Genomic DNA, 19,484 nt, shown 5'->3' with positions numbered 1-19,484 from the left:
GGTCAGTTGTCTATCTGCTAGAAAAAAATAAAATTTGCCTTTCTTTATCCCATATATATAACTCAGTGCTAGTTGGATTAAAGATGTAAGCATATATACAAAACTATAAAAATACAGGAGAATGTTTTTATAATCTTCTGTTGAGAATGACCTTGCTAAGAAGGTAAAAATAAAAGAGTTAAAGAAAACCAATTATGTCAGCCAGGCATGGTGGTTCACACCTATAATCCCAGCACTTTGGGAGACCACGGCAGGAGGATCACTTGAGCCCAGGAGTTCGAGACCAGCCTGGGCAACATAGCGAGACCTCATCTCTACAAAGAAATGAAAATCAAAAAGTTAGCCAGATGTGGTGCATTCCTGTAATCCCAGCTACTCAGGAGGCTGAGATAGAAAGATGACTTGAGCCCAGGAGGTGGAGGCTGCAGTGACTCTTGATCATACCACTGAACTCCAGCTTGGGCAACAGAGTGAGACCCTGTCTCAAAAAAAAAAAAAATTATGTAAAAACTTAAAACTTCCATAGACAAAAGACTCTATGACTTTGAAAAATAAAACTGGATGGGGAAAATATTTGCCACATATATAGTTGGTTACCATCTCTTTTATGTAAAGATCTCTACAAATCAGAAAGTGACTTTTAAAATCTATCAGGCCAGGCACAGTAGTTGGCCAGGTGCAGTGGCTCACACCTGTAATCCTAGTACTTTGGGAGGATGAGGCGAGCAGATTACTTGAGGTCAGGAATTCGAGACCTGCCCAGCCAACATGGTGAAACCCCGTCTCTACTAAAAATACAAAAAATTAGCCGAGCATGGTGGTGCATTCCTGTAATTACAGCTACTCGGGAGGCTGCAGCATGAGAATCGCTTGAACCTGGGAGGCGGAGGTTGCAGTGAGCCAAGATCACGCCACTGCACTCCAGCCTGGGTGATGGAGTGAGACTGTCTGAAAAAAAACCACACACACACTCATTAAAAAAAAGAGAAAAAAAACTATCAAGAAATAAGAGGAGAACTCTAAGTGGTTGATAAGCATTATAAGCATTCAAAAAAATGCTCTACTGTCCTCAACACTGATGAAGAAAAATGCAAATTAAAGTAGAAACAAGATGCTATTCATCAGTGGTTCTTCATGTGTAGTCCCTGAGCCAGCAGCATCAGCATCACCTGAGAACTAGTTAGAAGTGCAGATTCTCAGGTCCATCCTAGACCTGAATCACAGGCAAGCAGTAGGCCTAGCCATTTGGTTCAACAAGCCCTCCAGGTGATTCTGATGGTCAAATTTGAGAAACCAGGAGAAAGAAGGAACTATCTTCGGTATTGCCGATGAGTCTCTCACAGTATTGAGCAACAGATGTCAGACATAAGACTGAATACGATAGGATCCATTTATATGAAGATCAAAAGCAGAAACTAATCAAGGATGATAGAGATCAGGGCAATTGTCACCCTTAGAGGAGAGGAGTAACTAGAAATGGGGATAAGGTTTTCAGGTGCTGGCAGTGTTTCTTGATTTGGATGCTGGTTACACAGGTTTGTTCAGTTAGTGAAACTTCCCCAAGCTGTTCACTTAGGATTTGTATACTTTTCTTTATGCTGTATTTCAGTACAGCAGTGAAAGTTAAAACATGGGTTCTGTTTTTTTTTTAAATCAGGTTTTTAGCCATTTAAAACAGAAATTTAGTCTGGTGAAGGTGCAAAAGCATGCATATACTGATAACAGAGTAAACTAAGGTTTTTTGTTTGTTTGTGTTTTTGAGACAGAGTCTCGCTCTGCACCCAGGCTCTGCGCCTAGGCTGGAGTATAGTGGTGCAATCTCAGCTCACTGCAACCTCCACTTCCCCAGTTCAAGTTATTCTCCTGCCTCAGCCTCCCTAGTAGCTGGGATTACAGGCATGCACCACCATGCCCAGCTAATTTTTGTATTCTTAGTAGAGATGGGGTTTCACCATGTTAGCCAGGCTGGTCTCAAGCTCCTGGCCTCAAGTGATCCGCCTGCCTCAGCCGCCCAAAGTGCTGAGATTATAGGCGTGAGCCACTGTGCCTGGTCAGTAAATTAGTACAAGCTTTTGCTGAACAATTTGGTAGTACCTCTAAAGCTTAAAATATGTATTCTAGAAATTTTCCTCCTAGAAGTCTGTCCTGGAATTCAGGTATACAGAGGCATAGGTTATAAAAATGTTTCTGAGCATTTTTGTACAAACAAAGAAGACAACCTAAATTTCCATCAATAGGGGATTGGTTACATGAATTATGGAAGACTGAGCAACTGTTAAAATTGGCAGAGATGCGTGTGTAGTAGTGTGGAAGGTTGTCCTCCATGGTATTACTGACTGAAAGAAGCAAGTTATAGACTCTGTGAACAGAGTGATCCATATTTATAAGGGAGAAAGAGAAAGATGTTCAGGCGATGGTTATAAATGCAAGGAAAGAGGCCAGAAAGGGTAAATACAAAATTGTTTATGTTGGTTTTTCTTGAATTTTTATAACTGGCGGATAGGGAAGGGGGTTGTCATTTCTTTATATACTTCTGTGTTAATTTTTTTTTTTTTTTTTTTTGAGACGGAGTCTCCCTCTGTCACCCACGATGGAGTGCAGTGGCATGATCTCGGCTCACTGCAACCTCTGCCTCCTGGGTTCAAGCGATTCTCCTGCCTCAGCCTCCCGAGTAGCTGGGACTACAGGCAGGTACCACCACGCCCAGCTAATTTTTGTATTTTTAGTAGAGACAGGGTTTCACCATGTTGGCCAGGATGGTCTTGATCTCTTGACCTCATGATCCGCCCACCTCAGCCTCCCAAAGTGCTGGGATTTACAGGTGTGAGCTACCGTGCCTGGCTCACTGTGTTAATTTTTTACCTGCATTTATCACTTTGAAATATTTTAAAAGTCTTAGTTTTGCCATTAAAAAAAAAGTCTTAGCCTAAAAAAAAAAAATGCTTATCAGGGAAAACAAACAGTATTTTTGTAGTCTAAGCAAATAAAGATTCAGGTTTATCTTAAACACAAAGCAAAAGATGAGTAACATTTTTGAAGAGTGGTTTTTATCAGTATTGGTTATAGTGGAGATAAAAGGTTTGCTTCTTGATATATTTCAGTTACCTAGGAAATTCACTTGGGTAGAACAATTCTTTTCTTGACAGAGACATTCTTTTTACTTTGTTTGCTTTTGAGGTCATGGGTCAAGTATTCCTGTTCTTTGAAAGACGGCTCAGTTAACAATATTGTGCCTTTGTGTAAAAGACAACCACAGCCAGCAAACTAGACAATGCAGCCCTGAACAGCAGGCTTCACTTGCGTTAATAATGAAAAACGTTTTTGCATTCAGAGCCAAGAACTGTGAGTTGAGCCTGTTTAGCTGGATACAGACTTGTGATGGAAACTCTTAAGCCCTTGTGATCACGCAGAGAGACACTATCAACACATCTACAGTGCCTCTTCACTCACTGTTATGTTTCCTATGTGAATCATCCACAAAGGGCCGTTTTGACCCTATCTCAATCAAGAAGCCTGAAATGTTTCAGACGCTGCCATGCCGGATTACATCTATTACCAGTCTTACTGATCCAACAGAATGTCAAATACATGTGTATAGATTACCTGTCAGAATCAATTCGGGCCAAAAACCTCATTAGTGTGAGGCTTAGCACTTTCTGGAATTATATCCCATTTTGTGTATCTTCACTTTCAGTAAATGTTGTTGCCACAGATGTAAACACAAAAGCACATCTCCATTAAGCATCTTGCCTCTGGAATTAATATACTAACATCAAGCAGATAAAAGAATGTAGATGCTCAACTCTAAAGAGCAGAAACAGCAACATTTAGGGTCTTAGCTGCTCCCTGGCACAGGAACCAAAACTGTACCAGGAAAGTGGCTTCTCTCAGGAAGCAGTTTAACATGTCCCTTGGAAACCTGTCTGATGGCTTCAAGATCTTCACAGGAAGTCTTCTTCTTAAAGAAGGGCCTGAAGTCTTCTCTCTTCAATATCCACTTCTTCTAATCCCTATTTGAAGGTCCCCAACTACCTCAGACTGAGTAGGTTGAAAATTCAACTCATGAACAACACTCCCTTAACCTGTTCCTCTTCCATTGTTCCAACAGAACAAGTCAAACCCTGATCTACTCCAGAAATCTTTCTAGATACCTGGGGATCATTCCATTGTATCCTCTCCCTTCTCCTCCCCCAACCCCATATCTAATCCATTAAAGTCCCATCTGCTGAAATTTGTCTTGAATTCACTCACTTCTCAATATTCACTGCCACCATATTGGTCTTGAAGACTTCATATTCTTCTACTTGGATTATTGCACGCTCTCTGAATTTGTCTCCACACCACTGCTCCCCCTTTCCCCTCCACATGTCCATTCTCTACCTGCAGCCAGAGTGGCTTTATAAAAAAATCTAGCCTAATCTTAACATTCTCTTGCTTAAAACTCTCCCACTGCCCTTCGGATAAAGCACAAAATCCCTAGGCCTCCTGGGCTCATATCATTTGACCTTCCCCAGCTCTCTAACATTTTGGACCAATATCCTAACTTACTACACATTCTTACAGGTTCTAGAAGGTAGCAGAGCCCTTCCCACCTTCAGACCTTTGCCCACGCTGTGTCCTCTGCCTATAATGTTGCCTTTCTGCTTCTGTCTCGCTAGTGCTTTCAGCCTTCTGGTTATTCTTCAGCCTGGACTTCTCCAGTGCTTCCTGTGCCTGCCAGCAAGGTCATTTCCCTCATCAAAGACCCTTATCATACCATTTACCTTCTTATAACATTTGCCACAGTTGTAATCGGTCAGGTATTTCCCTCCACTAGACTTTAGTGCTCTACAAGCAGGATATGTACAATTTGTGTACCACTGTCCTTGGGGCCTGATAGCAGGAAGCCCAGATATTGTAGGTGCTCTTGTGTGTTAAACAAATAAAGGAAATCTGTCTTCCAAGCCTGGTGATTACAGTTACTTTAGTATTTTGTTTCATATACCACAAAGAAAGCTAAACCAGAAATGAAATTCTTTGTTCTGAGTCACACAGCAAGCCAGGACTTGCAGGGCTAGAGCCCACCCTGGACTCCTGTTGCTGTGTCCTGGGCATGTGGTTCACATCTCAACTTTTTTGTGACTTAGGAATAAAGTCCACCTGGAAGGTGCTAGAATGTGAGTGCATACCTTGCTCTAGCCTTCCTTTGTCCAGGACTCAAGACACCTACAGTTTCGGTCAGTTTCCTTTTCCTTGATGAAGTCTTCCTTTAGTCAATGAGTACTGTTAATTTGGCTTTGGGTATGGTCTTACTTGTCAGCAGTTGGATGACTATTGCTGGGGTAAATGCACAACGTGTGGTAAAATACTGAGTGTCCACATCTGGACTGGGCCGCTGTTCATTCTCTCTTCTGAAAGCTGTCTCAGACCACATGTTACTGGCCGTCTGTGAGAAGAGCAGGGAATGCCCAGAGTTTCGTCCCTTGAAAGGAGATCAGCTCCAGGGACCACCTCCAAGGGCACCTGCAGTCTTATTTCCTTGACAAGTATCAGCCTGGGAGCAAATTCCAGCCATGGATGTTGTTTTTCACCAAGTGGTGTTTAAAAACCCCTGATTAGTGCTAATATTTAAAATCAAGATTATTATGTACAAGCTTGAGTTTCTGTGTTCTCCTGGGATGGAGAAGACCTGGCAAAACCAGCCCACAACTATCAGCTAGAGCTGAATTTTAAGAGAACCCCCTAAAACAATATATTGTTGGTCCCTGCCTGGACTGCCATGGTTACCTTCCTGGCATTTGTAGGCACATGAGTTTGCAAACCCTGTAATATTTTTAAGTCATGGCAGGGGAAGGTGGGGGTATATGCATGAAAGTTGTAATTGACTTAGCCAGGCATGGTGCTGCACACCTGTAATCCTAGCTACTTGGGAGGCTAAGGAAGGAGAATCCCTTGAACCCGGAAGGTGGAGGTTGCAGTGAGCCGAGATTGCTCCACGGCACTCCAGCCTGGGCGACGGGAACGAGACTCCATCTCAAATAAATAAATAAATAAGTTGTAATTGACATTCTGTATAATTTTTTTTTCTTTGTCCCTCCTTCCTTCTTTTTCTTTATCTTCTACCGTCCCCTCCTCTCTCCACTGCTTCTACCACTTTACAGGTTCTGGGGCTGCTGGTATGGACGCTTATCGCTGGAACTGAGTACTTCCGGGTCCCCGCATTTGGCTGGGTCATGTTTGTAGCTGTATTTTACTGGGTCCTCACCGTCTTCTTCCTCATTATCTACATAACAATGACCTACACCAGGATTCCCCAGGTGCCCTGGACAACAGTGGTAAGGAAGCTGTGGGTGGTGGTCTTGTCCAGTGCCCACTCGGTAGATGGCATTAGTCCTCTACTAGTCAATCCAAGACTGTCTCTCTGCCCAGAAAAGGTGGGCCATACCATGGAGAACCCAACACAGCAGATAATCTCAACATCATCTAATTGCCTCTCAAGTGGCTTACACCTGGGTGTGAAACTGGGCACATTAGAAGGTCCAGAAATTCCTTTCAGGCAGAATTGCAAACCAATTCTCAGAAGACTGAATCAAGAAAAGCCAGGTTCTCTCCTTTAGACTCTCATTTTATTATTTCCCTGTGAACAATGTCAACTGGAAATAAATATGTCAGGGCGCCAACCTCTGCAGATCGTGCTTCCTATAAACCTCTCCTGGGGCTGTGGCCTTAACCCTTTGTACATCACAGCTCTTTGATGTTGGAGCACATTGTGTATGGAGTTAGAAGGCAAATGAAAATTGCCATTAGAACACATAGGTGTTCTTATATATTTGAAAAGGAGAATTGTCAGGAATGACTGGATTCTCATCCTGGCTCTGGCACCATGCTGGATGCAGGATGGTGAACATGTGGTCCAGGGGAAACAGATAAGAAAATGAGTATATACGAGACCCTGTGGCACACACTGCAGTGGAGCTGTGTAGAAAGTGTGATGGAGGCTGCCACCTCAGCTTAGGGTGGCTGGGAACTCTTCAGAGAGGAAGTGACATTTAGCTTCATCCTGGAGATCGAACATAGACATCCTAAGTGGATTCACAGAGATGGAAAGTGGGTTCCCCTTGCCTTAAGAGCATTGACAATCTGGTTGGAAAATTCAAAGTAGCTAAATGATTTACAAAAAAAATCCCAGTGGTACCACATGTGTTTATGTATAAAACAGCTCTCCAGTGATACTATTTTTTTGTCTGTTTTCAACCAATATGTGAGAAAAAATATTTAGTTCCAAATAACTGACTTAGGAACCAAATTTGAAATATACTCTATTTGTGGTTATAGACTAAGTTAAATTGGCAGACTTTCAGACAACACTATCATTGTTCAAAACGCACCTGGCTTTGTTCTTTCTGTGTTGCTAAGTCCCCCAGGAAAACAAGTCTTACTTTATTTCACAAAGCAGATTGACTGACTCTTGACCATTTCCCCAAATCCAAAAGTAAGGACTCTTTATTAAGGTTTTCAAGAAAGCGTTGCAAGTTTGAAAAGTAATTCCAAACACGGTGCTTCATCACTGTCTAGGGTGGTGGAAGCAGCCTTGTTAGAATTCGTGTTTTGCTGCCTCAGGTGGGCATCAGGAGGGAAAGACTCGTTTAGATGCTGGATTCAAAAAAAGTTAGCACCTTGAAGTAATAGTAACTATAGGAACACAGGATGAGGGAATAATCAAAGTAGGTTGGAATTTAAGGAATGCCATTTTGGAGAAAGTTGTGTCCTAGGGTGGATCTTGAAGAAAGTGCCTGTGAACTTGGAAGAAGAGGAACTTGGACAGTGTAGTAGGGGAGCAAATTGTTGGGATGGAGGAATGGACAGTACCCTTATTTCCTCTTTTGCATGAGTCTCAATTTCTAGTTATGTTATCTAGATCAGCAATTGGCATGCTGTCTCTGTAAAGGACCAGATAGTAAGTATTGTAGTCGTCTTGGGCCATACTCCTATGGCCCAGCCACTCAACTCTGCCTGCAGCATTGAGAGAAGCCATAGGCAATTTGTAAATGAATGAGCATGGCTGTGTTCCAGTAAAACTTTATTTACAAAAACTGGTGGTGTCCGGGCGCGGTGGCTCACGCCTGTAATCTTAGCATTTTGGGTAGACACCTGAGGTCAGGGGTTTGAGACCAGCCTGGCCAACATGGCGAAATCCTGTCTCTACTATAAATACAAAAATTAGCCTGGCGTAGTGGCACATGCCTGTAATCCCAGTTACTCGGGAGGCTGAGGCAGGAGAATCGCTTGAACCCAGGAGGCGGAGGTTGTAATGAGCTGAGATCACGCCACTGCACTCCAGCCTGGGCGACAGAGTGAGACTCTGTCTCAAAAAAACAAAACAAAACTAGTGGTGGGCCAGATTTGACCCACAGGCCATAGTTTACAGACCTCTTGTCTTGATCATATATAGTCTTTCTCTTCTCCAAGCCTAAAACTCCTTCACTGATTTATTACATTAAAAATTTTTAAATATTGCCTTTAATGGGACTTTTAAAAAGAATATTAACAATGCCTTCTTCCGGCACCCCTGGCTTTAAAATGCTTTGATTTGCATTGTCAGAATTTATTATCGTAAGATGTGTCCCCATTTTACAGATAAGGAAACTGAGGTTTGGAGTCTTGTGACTTTGCACAGATTTACACACAGCAGGGGTCCACATCTCTTGAATTCCATCTGCATTTGTTTTCTGATCTCATCCTGCTCCAGGCCTCCTCTGCCTGAGCGGTAGGTAAGAACTGCAACCAGACACCAGGAAACCAGGACTCCTAATCCCTTTAGAAGGGTTTAATCATTTATCCCCCTTAAGCAAGGCTGTCAGCCTCCAGGTCAGGGGTTGCACACTCACATATGTGAGGCACCAGTCAGGTCGTACAAGTGAGTAAATTCAGCATGGTATCGAACCTTGCCACCCAGACACACTTTCTTAGCATCTTAAACAACTTGAGAATATTCTTCACTTCACAAATAAATAAGCTGGAAATGTGCTCCCAGGATTGCCAAATTTTCTGTTTGTTTTCTAAGGCAATCTAGAAATCTGGGCTTTGGTGTGAACTCTCCCAATTTTAAAATGCTTACAGCCATATTCTTAGAATTCTTTTGCTGCTGGCAGAAGCTACAGGTCAAACATGTCTGACTTCTGGTTGGGGTTTATTTTTACTGTTACAACTAAATACACCTTTGTAACTTCTCAAAGCATTTGTGAGTTGGGTACATGGTGTTAACCAAACATCCAGAGCAGAGACTGGAAAAAGTTTCCGTCTGTTAACAACTAAAGGCTCTGACTAAACTTCCATATTTTCCACTGCCCAGCAGAATCTCTTACAGAACAGCCTGTGGGGGATTCAGATGCCAGCCCAACTGTCGTGTCCCAGCACAAATCAGGAGCGTAGCAAGGGTCAGGCTGGGACTTTGTGCTGAGGCAGCTGACAGGCTCCTGCTGCCAAATTGGACTGCCTAAACTCTTGCTACTCAAAGTGTGGTCCCTGGACCAGCAGCATCACTGGGAGATTATTAGGAATACAGAATTTTAGGCCCTACTCTAATTCTGATTTGTACTGACTGAATCAGAAATTCTGTAGAGGGCTTCAGAATCTCCATTATGACAAGATTTCCAGATAATTCTTAGGCATCTAAAATGTGGGAAACACTGGTTTGAAAATAGTTATAGATTCATAATCCCTGAGTCAAAACCTTTAGGTCAGATGTGAATTAAGAGTTTGTTTTGTTTCATTTTGAGACGGAGTTTCACTCTTGTTGCCCAGGCTGGAGTGCAATGGCACCATCTCAGCTCACTGCAACTTCCACCTCCCGGGTTCAAGCGATTCTCCTGCCTCAGCCTCCCGAGTAGCTGGGATTAAAGGCATGCACCACCACGCCCAGCTAATTTTGTATTTTTAGTAGAGACAGGGTTTCTCCATGTTGGTCAGGCTGGTCTCAAACTCCTGAACTCAGGTGATCCACCTGCCTCGGTCTCCCAAAGTGCTGGGATTACAGGTGTGAGCCACTGTGCCCAGCCTAAGAGTTTTTTGTTTGTTTGTTTGTTTGTTTTTCAAATTTTAGAAAGGTAATAAGGTAATTTGGTGCATTTACAACAATATGTGACATGTACCCCTGAGTCTGGGGCTGCACTGTAATGAGACAAATTAATGTTTCTGCAAGAACACATTGATTTTCCTGCTAAGACGGCTAATGAAGACCACATTGCTCCCATGTCAGCTCAGGTCAGCTCTTAACTACCAAATGACTTTTGAATTTACTCTTGCTTTTCAGAGCATTTAGGGAATCTAAGATTGCAGAGAAAGGATTGGTAGACTTGGTTTTAGTCCCCTGGGAACTTGTCTGGGAGACCACTGCAGATACCAGAGTTTTATAATCTCACGTGTAGTGCCTTCATTGATAAGGCATGAACTTTGCATTGGAATCTTAACAATAGCTCATTCCCTTAATGTGTCTGTAGAGATAGAAAGTGACCTATATCCATTTTTAATATGCAGCAGAAACCACAGCTGGTTCCTACTAGCACCTCTGAGCTCCTAGGCCACAACTGTTATGATACCATTTATTCAGGGAGACTTGGATAGGTTTTCCAACAAATCTGATTTAAGCTAAAAGTTCAAAGCAATAAAATTTGCCTTCTTCATAGCACCAAGCACTAGGGTCTACATACATGTGTTTCCTGAGGATTCGTCCTCTGTAGCTCATCCCTGCTGACCTCACTGCAAGCCTTGTGAGCTCCAGAGAGCAGGGATGTTTGTCTCCTTTTACCGGTTAAAGCAGCTACTATTTTCTTTTCTTTTTTTTTTCTTTCTTTTTTTTTTTTTTGTGGAGATGGAGTCTTAGTTTATTGCACAGGCTGGAGTATAGTGGTGCAATCTTGGCTCACTACACCCTCCGCCTCCCGGGTTCAAACAATTCTCCTGCTTCAGCCTCCTGAGTATCTGGGATTACAGGCGCTCACCACCACACCCAGCTAATTTTTGTATTTTTTCAGTAGAGACGGGGTTTCATCGTGTTAACCAGGCTGGTCTTGAACTCCTGACCTCAGGTAATCTGCCTGCCTTCATCTCCCAAGGTGCTGGGATTACAAGCGAGAGCCACCGCACCTGGCCGGCAGTTACTATTTCTTAAGTACATACTGTGTGCCAGATGTCACACTGGGTCCTTTATATTTTACATCATTTCATTTAATCCTTACAGTAACTCTGCAAAGATAGAATGCATTATTTCCATTTTGCAGATGAAGAAACTGGGGCACTGAGAGGATGCTTGAGAGCCAGGAATGGGAGGCAGGTCCTCTAATACCAACCACAGTTGTGAACCTTGGAGTCTGTTTGGCTCCCAGTATACACAGATATTCCAGTTTCTCTTGCTCTTGGAAGTAGCTATTTCCGCTGTGCCATCCTGAGCAGGAAGTGCCAGCCCAGATGTTGGGTCTTGGCAGTCTTTTCAGCATAGCAGCTCTAAAGAGTCCCATTTTTTATTGTAAATCTTCCAAAAGACCCTTCTTCTAATGATGGTGCCAGAACTGAGCACATGACTTATTGGCAGGGGTTGAGAGTCAGAAAATGGGACCTTCCTGTTGCTCTGTCACCAGCCAGCCTGCCTGAACCTACAGGCCTAAGTCCCTGCTGTCACCTGGTGGGATCATGTTATAACCAGGATCCATTGAGTCTTCCTGTCTCCTCTTAACCAGTCAATCCAAATGCCTTAGCCAGACGGGCACAGTCAATTTCTAAATGACTGCCTCCGGCCTCTAGCTGATACAATCATTAAACAGGAATAAGAAAAGTAAGTTACTGTGTATACTTTATAGTTTACACAACTCTTTAACAATATGGTCTCCTTTGAGATGGGTGAGACTTGTATAGTTTTTCCCATTTTGTAAATTGAGTACAATCAGTTTGATGGTAGGTTTAATCCCTATAAGAGAGGTCCAAAACAGCATTGGTTTAAAACTTATTTCTCTCTTCTGTGATAGTCCAGAAGTAACTCACCTGTTCTATAAGATCACCTGTGCCCCAGGTTCCTCCTTTCTTGAGGCTCTGCCATCTTTAACAGTTGGCCTGTGGTCCAAGGTGGCAGCTTCAGCACCTGCCATCACATCTAGATTCCTAGTCAGGGGGAGAGAAGGTAAAAAGTGGGCAGTGGAGGGCACTTCTTCCCTTTAAGGCACAGTGTTGATGTTGTATATGTTACATCTGCTCACATTCTGTTAGCCTAAATGTGGTCACCTGACCCCATCTCCTTCCAAAGGAGGCTGGAAGGTGGAATCTTTAGGTGGCCATGTGCTCAGCTGGAAACTCCGTTACCATATAAGAAGAGAGAAGCATAGCAGGGCACAGCCAGCAGCTCTGCCACAGACGAAGCAGCTAAAGAGGTTATTTCCCCAAAGCCACATAGCTGTGAGCACTGCATTGGCCCATCTCCTGGATCCTGCAGCCCTTCTTCTAGTTGCTTATCATATCTTCCTTCTTTCTTTTTTGGTTGTGGATTCAAAATATAGCTTTTTAGATGAAACCTACATGGAGATTCCCAACAGACCTGATTCAGTGTGTCAGGGGTAGGGCCTGGGAACATGCTTTTCTGACAGATTTCCAGATAGTGCTGATACCACTCCTGCACTTTGAGTAGCACTGAGCTCCTTTACTAGCTGGTTGTAGACAAGGTGGGGAGGGAAAAGGGGATTCTTATCCAGCATCAGCCTGTACCTTTTCCTCAGCCTTTGCCCAGACCCAATCTCTTCTGTCAAGCATGAGTGTCTCTTCCACCAATGTATGGTAATAGGGACTAGAGAGCCAGAAAGGCAAGCCGCAGGTGAAGAGGACATCCCTACCACCCTTAAGAAATGGACTCTGGGCCAGGTGCAGTGGCTCATGCCTTATAATCCCAGCACTTTAGGAGTCCAAGGCAGGAGGATCACTTGAGCCCAGGAGTTCAAGACCAGCCTGGGCAACATAGCAAGACCTGTCTCTACTGAAAATAAAAATTAGGCCAGGTGCAGTGGCTCATGCCTGTAATGCCAGCACTTTGGGAGGCTGAGGCAGGCGGATCATGAAATCAGGAGATCAAGACCATCTTGGCTAACCTGGTGAAACCCCATCTCTACTAAAAATACAAAAAATTAGCCGGGCGTGCTGGCATGTGCCTGTAGTCCCAGCTACTCAGGAGGCTGAGGCACGAGAATCGCTTGAACCTGAGAGGCAGAGGTTGCAGTGAGCCAAGATCAGGCTACTGCAGTCAGCCTAGATGACAGAGTAAGATTCTGTCTCAAAAGAAAAAAAAAAGACAGAAAAGAAATGGACTCTGATGGAAAAGATGTGTACACGGCTGATTACACTAAACAGAGGGATATTTAAATAAATGCTAAAAAGAGAGGCATGTGAAGCTCCAGGGGAGCCATCCTTCCCAACTGTTCACTTAAATTTTCGGCAGTTTGGGTATGCCAGATGGTGAACCTAGGTAGCTATGTCTTTAAACTCTTGAGGACCCAATATCAGATGCCTGAAAATCTTGCGTTCTTAGCTGTCTGAATAGATGTAACACCAGGGACAGGAGCTGCTCATTATCCCCCACTATCCATTTTCTTCCGTAGTAATAGAAGTTTCAGTTGAGCCTTGGCCACTCTGCCACTGGGTGGGCCCTGGGACTGAGTTCCAGCTGAGGGTATGTTTGCAGCAGTGATGTGTGAAGCTTCGTGGCCCTAAAGTGGGGCTGCTTTTTTTCTCCTCCCCCTCCTCCCCTTCCTAGCAGCTGGGATTCTGCTGTGGTAGTGGGACACCTCCTGGGCCATGCGGAGAATTGTGAGACCCTGGAGATGGCCAAGTATTGTGGATGGAGCCTGTGTCCCTGTCACCCTGAGGCTGCCAGACCAGCTCTGGCTGCCTAAGCCTTAGATAGGAGTAAACTCTCTTTCCTAAGCCACCATCTTGGGTCATGTCACCACAGCCAAATTTACTAACTGTATATTATCTCAGGACTTCTTTCCATTATCTTGAGATCTGAGATTTATCTTAATATGCATAGTCCACAAGTACTATGCATAGCTGCGTAAAAATAAGCCAGTATTTGAGAAAAAAAAAAAAAGAGAGAGAGAGAGAACATTTTTATACCAAGGGAGGGGTTGACTTTCAGAAAAGAGTAGACTTCTCTCTCCTCCATTCCTCCAAAAAAAGAAGTTGAAAACCTTCTGATTTTTTCTGTGTGTTTGTTGTTGTTGTTGTTGTTGTTTGTTTGTTTTTGTTTTTGAGATGGAGTCTCACTCTGTCACCCAGGCTGGAGTGCAGTGGCATGATCTCGGCTCACTGCAACCTCCCCCTCCCAGGTTCAAGTGATTCTCGAGCCTCAGCCTCCTGAGTAGCTGGGATTACAGGGCCCATCACCACGCTCGGCTAATTTTTATATTTTTAGTAGAGATGGGATTTCACCATGTTGGCCAGGCTGATCTCGAACTCCTGACATCTCAGGTGATCCACTCGCCTTGGCCTCCTAGAGTGCTGGGATTACAGGTGTGAGCCACTGCACCCAGCGGAATTTTTAAATTACTATATTGTCCTTGTAGCTCTCTTTCACCGTGGCCCAGGGAACTGGCATTTCAGTTGGAGGAGCTATAAGGTTTTTCAACTTGAAGAGTCTCTGATCCAGGGCCTATTTCTGTATAGCAACAAGATCTCATGTTTCTATGAAGCTCAGTAACATTCTAGAACCCTCTGAAGCTTCACATATCCCTCCTTCATTTCTGTAGCCCAGATTTCTTTTTTTAACCTTTATGATGATCCTGGTTTCTTTGCTCTTCTCTTTTCTTTCATCTCTCCACCTATTTTCACTACATTTCCTCCAACCCAGGCATTCCCCGGACATGTTTACTTTTGGGAGTGTTAAACAAGACTAGGGAAGTCACAAAGTTAGGCACTGTGAGATAGTGCCTGAGAGAGGCTTGTAAGAACCTGGCAGAGCCCCCAGTGTGGGGGGTGCGCAGCGGGAGAATGCCCCTGCCTTCTACTCACGTCTCTACCAACCCTCTTCCCCTTCCCCATTTCTTTCCAAGGGAAATAGCAGTTTCTTGTTTCTTTAGAGTTCAGAAAAAATGGGCCATACTTACTGAGAGATGGGGTCATTGCATGTTCACAGGTCGTAGACTCAGAGAGTCTTTCTTTCCCCATCTCCTCTCTGGCCCCCTCGTCCACATGGGCTCATGCACAAGGCCCAGGACATCAGGGCACTTCTGGCCAGGCTGAGCTTTCCCTGAATTCTCTTTCATTTATTCTCATTCTTTCCTTGTATAAAGAACTAGACATGCATGAGAGCCCTGAAACACATCCTCAAAGATGTTCGTTGCAGTAGCATTTGTAATCCTGGAAAAATTAGCAACATTGAAATGCCCATCAATAGGGGAAAATTAAATTATGAAGTATTAGTGGCAAGACAAGACTAAATGGCTTGGCAAGTACTAAATGTGCGTGACTCTATATTCTAAGAGGTGATATGGGGGAAAAATACCAGTAAGGGCTTGTGTGTTAATGCACAGATGTGTTTCTAGACCAAAAAGTAAACAAAAAAACACAACCAACATTCCTAATGAGTCATTTAGTGAGACCAGGGCTGCTTAGGGGACAGTTTCGGCAGCCTGACCCTGGGTCTGACTGTGATGAAGCCCTTATCTTAAAGGTTAAGTGCCCTGAGCTGGGGACAGTGTGAGCACAGGTGGAGGTGGCGACAGGGACATACAACCTCTGCCACAATGCTAGGGCCTGCAATGGGAAAATTCTATGTAGCTTTTTTTTCTCTGAGAAGATAGAGATTGCTTCCTCCCTTTCCCCTACCCCTTCCTCTGTCTCCAAGTTACTGAGGGAAAGATGTTAGACCACAGAGGGCCCACTCCTGAGAGGCATCCCCCTTCCTCCCCAGTTGGTTTCTGCTCTGGTTTCACCTCACCCCTGCCCCTCCCCTGTGTTCAGGCAGGACCCAGCTTTGCATGTTTTCCTATGCATGGTTCAGAGCATGGTTTCTTAGAGTTTAGACATAACTGAAAACCAAATACCTACCAGGACTTACATATCTTCTCTAAAAATAGGAACAAATAAGGTGAAGCCAAGGGTGACATTAGTTCCCAAAGGGCTGTAACCGCCTTTTTAAGAACTTGCAGCTAGAACAGAGGAGCTCATTTAAATATCCCTCCCTGTTTGGAACGGGGGGGTTAGGGAGTCAGCTGGGCCTGTTTTGGGGAACTCTCTATTGCGCCTCTACGTCAGGGACACATGCAAGGGCTACAGCTGCGGCTGAGGGCCAGGGGCTGAGGCTGAGCCCACTGAGTCCTCAGACAGCGTCAGCTTGGCTGACATCTGGATGAGATGAGGCTCAGGAGCAAACCGAAGAAGCAAAATGACTGAAGGGGCGGCATGCAATCTCAGTGTCTTGTGGGGGCAGGGGGTGGCATCTGGTATGAGCTGCCGTAAAACCCTCTCCTCTTGAACTTGCTGCCTCCCCAAGGCCCTGAGAGCTGCCTTCCCACAGCCTTGTCCCCCACCCTCCCACAGGTGTCCACGTGGGCCCCTTCCCACACCAGAGGTACAGCCCTCGTCACTTCTGAAGTCCAGAGGTGTGTAGACCCTCCCCTCTCCCTAAACACTCTGCCCCTGTGTCCCCCCAGGGCCTGTGCTTTAACGGCAGTGCCTTCGTCTTGTACCTCTCTGCTGCTGTTGTAGATGCATCTTCCGTCTCCCCTGAGAGGGACAGTCACAACTTCAACAGCTGGGCGGCCTCATCGGTGAGTAGCCCTCCATCCCCACATGATCCTCCTCTTCTGTCTCCAAGGCTTACTTGGGATTGGGGAAGACAGAGTCATCTGCAGGAAAAAGGAGCGCTTGCAGTAGTGACAAATTAGCAATTGGCTTATTGATTTGAAAATATCTAAAACTGGCAGGGGGCAGGGGGCAGGGGACCCTCCTGGCCCGAAGTGGGAAAAGGCTGGGAGACTGCTTGAGTGAATGCCGAATGACTGGAAAAAGATAAGTATTCAAGGGAGAAAAGCTGTTTAAAGCATGCTAAGAATAATTCTACTGCCTATAATGTATTAAGTGGGGGAAGGTTGCAGAAAATGAACAGAATATAATTCCATTTAGTTTTTTTTTAAGTGAAAATATTTGTTTTGTTTATGCATTGAGAATGCCTAGAAAAATATATACCAGTAGAGGTTCCTTCTAGAGACTGGGATCAGGAAATGAGGGGAGTGGGACAAGGAACTTCTATTTTTTTTTTAAGAGAAGGGGTCTTGCTCCATCACCCAGGCTGGAGTGCAGTGGCATAATTATAGCTCACTGCAACCTGGAACTCCTCAGCTTGAGCCATCCTCCTACCTCAGCCTCCTGAATAGCTGGGACTAGAATCCTGCACCACCGTGCCCAGCTAATGTTTTAACTTTTTTGTAGAGACTAAGTCTCGCTATGTTGCACAGGCTGGTCTGGATTTCCTGGGCTCAAGTGATCTTCCTGCCTTGGCCTCCCAAAGTGCTGGAATTACAGGCGTGAGCCACTGCGCCTGACCTTACTTTTTAATTTATGTACTTCTGTTTGCATTTTTAAACCATAAGTGTGTATTATTTTTCTAATTTAAAAAAAACTGTTATTAAGAATCTCTGTGAGATTGGCCTTAAAATAGCCCATCTCCAAAAGAAGGCTATCGGGGGAAGGAGGGAGGCAGTTATACAGAAATGCCAAAATGATTATGTCAAAGCTGATTGATGGTACATGGGGGTTCATCATATTCTTTACTTTTATTTCTGTTTGAAGATCTGTATTTAAAAGTAGATTGGTCGGGCACAGTGGCACATGCCTGTAATCCCAGCACTTTAGGAGGACTAGGCGGGTGGATCACCTGAGGTCAGGAGTTCAAGGCCAGCCTGGCCAACATGGTGAAACCCCATCTCTACTAAAAATACAAAAAAGTGAGCCGGGGGTGGTGGCGGGCACCTGTAATCCCAACTACTTGGGATGCTGAGGCAGGAGAATCGCTTGAACCCAGGAGGCAGAGGTTGCAGTGAGCCAAGATCATGCCATTGCACCCCAGCTTGGGCAACAAGAGCGAAACTCCATCTCAAAAAAACAAAATAAAATAAAAGTAGAGCACATGGATGCCGGTGACATTAAAAATCACAAGCTTCGTCAAGACTGGGCTCAAGTTAACACATAGCAAGAATGGACTAGAACTGGGTGGAGGCTGCCCCATTAATTAAGAAGGGCCTGCATTTTCCTCCTCCCTGTTCACACCTCACATACCATGTGGGCTTATTGCTTACTCTGGCCCACTGGACTCATTTATGTGAACTGACACTGTAGCAACCCAAGATTGTACCCCGGACCTAGATTGCCTGTGCTAAATTAGAAATGATACACTTTTCTCAGATGCACTGCCGCCGTATTCACTCCTAAGTGAACTCCCTGAGGTTATTTGAGCAAAACTACAGGCTTTCAGATGTTCTCCGAAATAAAAACAGCATGACCAGAAATCATTTGAGAAGGATAGTAATTGAACCAATAAAGCAGTTTTAGATGACAAAGCCTGGTATCAAGAGAAGGTAGTGAGTGCATGATTCAATGGAGGTGAAATGATAACTTTTGCTAATTAGGATGTGCCCTAAACCCCACTTCTATTATGCTTTGTTTTCTCCAGTTCTTTGCCTTCCTGGTCACCATCTGCTACGCTGGAAATACATATTTCAGCTTTACAGCATGGAGATCCAGGACCATACAGTGATTTACCATTTTGATAATTAAAAGGAAAAAAAAAGGAAGACTGTCACTGTAAAAACAGCTGTAGGTATAATGTATATTCCCAGAGAATTGTATTTAACTAATTAATGTTTTTTATATTCTTAAATTTGCTCACAAATTGTGGTTTGTTACGATTAAACTGGATACTTATTTGCAAAGTGTTGTAGCTTATAATGAACTCTTAAGTATCTTATTAATGTATTAATGTCTTCATAGATCATATTTTCTTAGACAATGTTTAAATAGATAAATTGCTAATATTGAGAATGTGTCAAGTTTGTAAACCTAACTTTTAAGATACCAGATTCTTTTTTGATTAAATGTTGCAAAATCCCAACTAATGTTGTGTTTGATTGGAGAAAGGAGACCTACTGTTGAAGCCGGAGGGTAGGCTGTCAAGGCTGGCAGGAGGCTGGGTAGTCTCCCTCTTCACAGGGCTGCATGGTATGATATTGTCAGGTGACACTTATCCATAGTCTCAGGGCAAAGAGGCGGGAGATTCATCTCCCCAATTCTGGGGATCATAGATCAGTGTTCATGATTTTCATATGCTAACAGGTTGCCCCAGAAAGCATCTATTCAGACCTGGCCTTGGACATCAGTGATAAGCTCATGGGAAGTTATGCTACTAAGTGCAGTGACTGACGTGCTTGTGAAATTTTTTCTAATATGCATTATAAAAAAATATATAACTATTA

The 19,484-nt window shown here is 44.0% G+C and overlaps 1 protein-coding gene across 3 annotated transcripts in view; it reads left to right on the top strand.

The window, feature by feature from the left end:
* Positions 1 to 19,123, top strand: part of CMTM8 (CKLF like MARVEL transmembrane domain containing 8) — a 135,068-nt gene extending 115,945 nt beyond the window's left edge. For 2 of the 3 annotated variants that reach the window (XM_054482603.2, XM_063662088.1), the window contains exons 3-5: positions 6,141 to 6,314; positions 16,668 to 16,784; positions 18,686 to 19,116. In XM_054482603.2, the coding sequence (XP_054338578.1) occupies positions 6,141 to 6,314; positions 16,668 to 16,784; positions 18,686 to 18,769 (375 nt within the window). In that variant the 3' untranslated portion in view covers positions 18,770 to 19,116. Of the gene's footprint in view, positions 1 to 6,140; positions 6,315 to 16,667; positions 16,785 to 18,685 lie in introns of all 3 variants that reach the window. The other variant, XM_054482604.2, reaches the window with a different exon arrangement.
* Positions 19,124 to 19,484: the final 361 nt, after the last annotated feature.

Source organism: Pongo pygmaeus, chromosome 2 (assembly GCF_028885625.2).
Source record: "Pongo pygmaeus isolate AG05252 chromosome 2, NHGRI_mPonPyg2-v2.0_pri, whole genome shotgun sequence".
NCBI lineage: Eukaryota > Metazoa > Chordata > Mammalia > Primates > Hominidae > Pongo > Pongo pygmaeus.
Note: the sequence above shows the minus strand (reverse complement) of the source record. Positions and strands in the feature narration are given on the sequence as shown.